This window comes from Austrofundulus limnaeus, unplaced genomic scaffold, assembly GCF_001266775.1.
Source record: "Austrofundulus limnaeus strain Quisiro unplaced genomic scaffold, Austrofundulus_limnaeus-1.0 Scaffold136, whole genome shotgun sequence".
Taxonomy (NCBI): Eukaryota; Metazoa; Chordata; class Actinopteri; order Cyprinodontiformes; family Rivulidae; genus Austrofundulus; species Austrofundulus limnaeus.
The window spans coordinates 1,292,550-1,294,790 of NW_013952538.1; the positions used below are offsets into that span (position 1 = coordinate 1,292,550).

The 2,241-nt window shown below is 37.2% G+C and overlaps 1 protein-coding gene across 1 annotated transcript in view; it reads right to left on the bottom strand.

The window, feature by feature from the left end:
* The window catches only part of LOC106522791 (5'-AMP-activated protein kinase subunit gamma-1), a gene marked incomplete at its 3' end in the record, with an annotated part of 27,315 nt that extends 25,904 nt beyond the window's left edge, over window positions 1-1,411 (bottom strand). Inside the window, 1 exon segment of the mRNA XM_014015966.1 lies at window positions 1,080-1,411. Within this exon segment, the coding sequence (XP_013871420.1) occupies window positions 1,080-1,097 (18 nt within the window).
* Between the last annotated feature and the right edge of the window lie 830 nt (window positions 1,412-2,241).

Genomic DNA, 2,241 nt, shown 5'->3' on the forward strand with positions numbered 1-2,241 from the left:
ATATATATGTATGTATATTAAACCAGGCTGTTGTTATGAAATACAGCTCACCCTACAGGAGGGAGTAAAAAGGGACACCTTTGTATAAATCGGCTATAACTGAATTTTGCAGAAATGCATCTACAGTTCAGTGTGGTAGTAGTAGGTAGTAGGACCTGAGAGTCATCCATAACATATACTCTGTGAAAGAAGAAATGTTATATAGCAAAAAAGTGTCCATCTAATTAATACAATCTTATAGCCACCCAAAAAGTATTGTTGATCTTGTTTTGAGACTGATTTACTAAACAAGAGCAGAATGTGTTTGATTATTGTTAGCCTGGAAATTTTCCTTATTTCAAGAAGTCTTAACAAGTGCAATTATCTTTAGTGCTATGGCAGATTATTTCACTTCAATTCAGACTATAATCTAGTGTTGTTTAAGTTATCTTTAGATGGCTAATTTTTGCAGCATGTCTTAGCTTCAAATAAGTTGAAGTATCATTATGACCCATCACATCGAAACAAGGATTAAGTCTAAAAGTTGTATGTGGAAAAACAGGCAGATATAGTGTTTTGATTATAATACTTGCAAAAATTAGTTTGTCAAAATAWAACAAATAAATATGTTATCAATGTATCATTTCAATGAACAGCCTGAAATATTACCCTAAAATTTTTTTTGAAGCACTTTTTTGAGCATTAGCAACCAAAAACCTGATTTTGAGGAAAAATGCCTTTTGAAAATTTCCCTGTGAGCTAGCAACGTTTTTGTTTCTTTCCAGCTGGGAAATCTCAATATTCAAATACTATGTGAGGTTTCTTTTTTAAGATGACATAAAAAAATCCTCAATAAAATGTCATAAAATTAGGATTTAGACCAAAACTTTATGTATTATTGTAACCAACAAGACAAATTAAATAATATCTCTGGATCTACTAATGATTTCAGGATGATCTAAGTGTCAAAATGTAGCTTTTAAAGCAGGAATCTGAAAATATGATTAGGTCATTTTGACCAAATTTGACTTAATCCTCATTTCGATGTGATGGGTTACATATAAAAAGGTTGAGTTGGGGAGATCAGAATTGTGTCTTACCTCTGCAAAAGGCTCCATGGCTGAGGACGAGGAGCAGCAAGTCTGCCTCTGTGAAACCACCGTCAACAGAGAGAGAAGTGGGAGCCTGCTATCATCTCAGAGGAAGAGCTGGTGGAGATGAAGGATGGCAGGCATGTTGGAGGAGAGGAGGACCAAGAACCGAAGGAGAGCGGAGCAGGAAAAGGAAAATGAGGCCCGATGAAAGGATCTGTGAATCTTTAGACAGCTGGGTCTGACAGTCTGGGAGAGACTGGGATCTAAATCTGGACCAAAGGGTGAGTGGGGCCTGTGGTATTCACAGGCTGGGAGAGCGAGGAGGAGGAGCTGAAGGGAGGCAGCTGAAGGGGATCCTGCAGATCCGGACTGTTTTATCAGCGCCAGCTCAGTTTGTCTGAAGGAAACAAAAATAATAATAACAATAATAACAATAATAATAATAATAACAATAACTAGACATGGGTTTTTACGATGTAAAAACAAGTGTGAATTGCCATGTAGCATGTCATTGCAGCATGGCTTTGCCTGCAGCATTGGACTTGCAGAATGAAATGTGACCAAGTTCAAATGTGTTTTCTGCCAGCTTGTTCTTGTAAAGTCAGCAGGTGTCTGTAATGAGGATAATTGTGCAACAATATGAAGTTTGTAGAGATTTTTTGTTAAAGTTGCTGTAGCTGGGTTTTGAATCCTGATCTCCCACATGAAAGCCCATAAAGTTAACCACGAGACCATTGGAGCTGTGGCAGAGGGCACTGTAAGGGGTTGGTTTGTATGTGTGCAGAAAGAGGCCACATTGCCAATGCAATTGTTGACACTAAACTGCAATATATTACAGCAATGGAGCAATATTAGGACAACATTATAGTAAAACATCAAAARACAATCATATTAGTATTGTAAACACTGAACTATTGAGATTAAATATTATTAAACTATGGTTCAGTACTCAGTAGATACAGCAGGGGGCAGTATTGGACCAATACAAGGCTCCATTGACTCCCATTATAAATTTTTAAACATTAATATTTCAAAAACTAAGTTGTACAGGCACCAAAAGGCATAGCCATCATTTGGCACAGGAGCTTTACAGATAAAAATTACAATGGCAGCTCTAGGACAAAGTATGCATGAGGAGAAGCGTGCCAAATTGGACATGACTTGGATG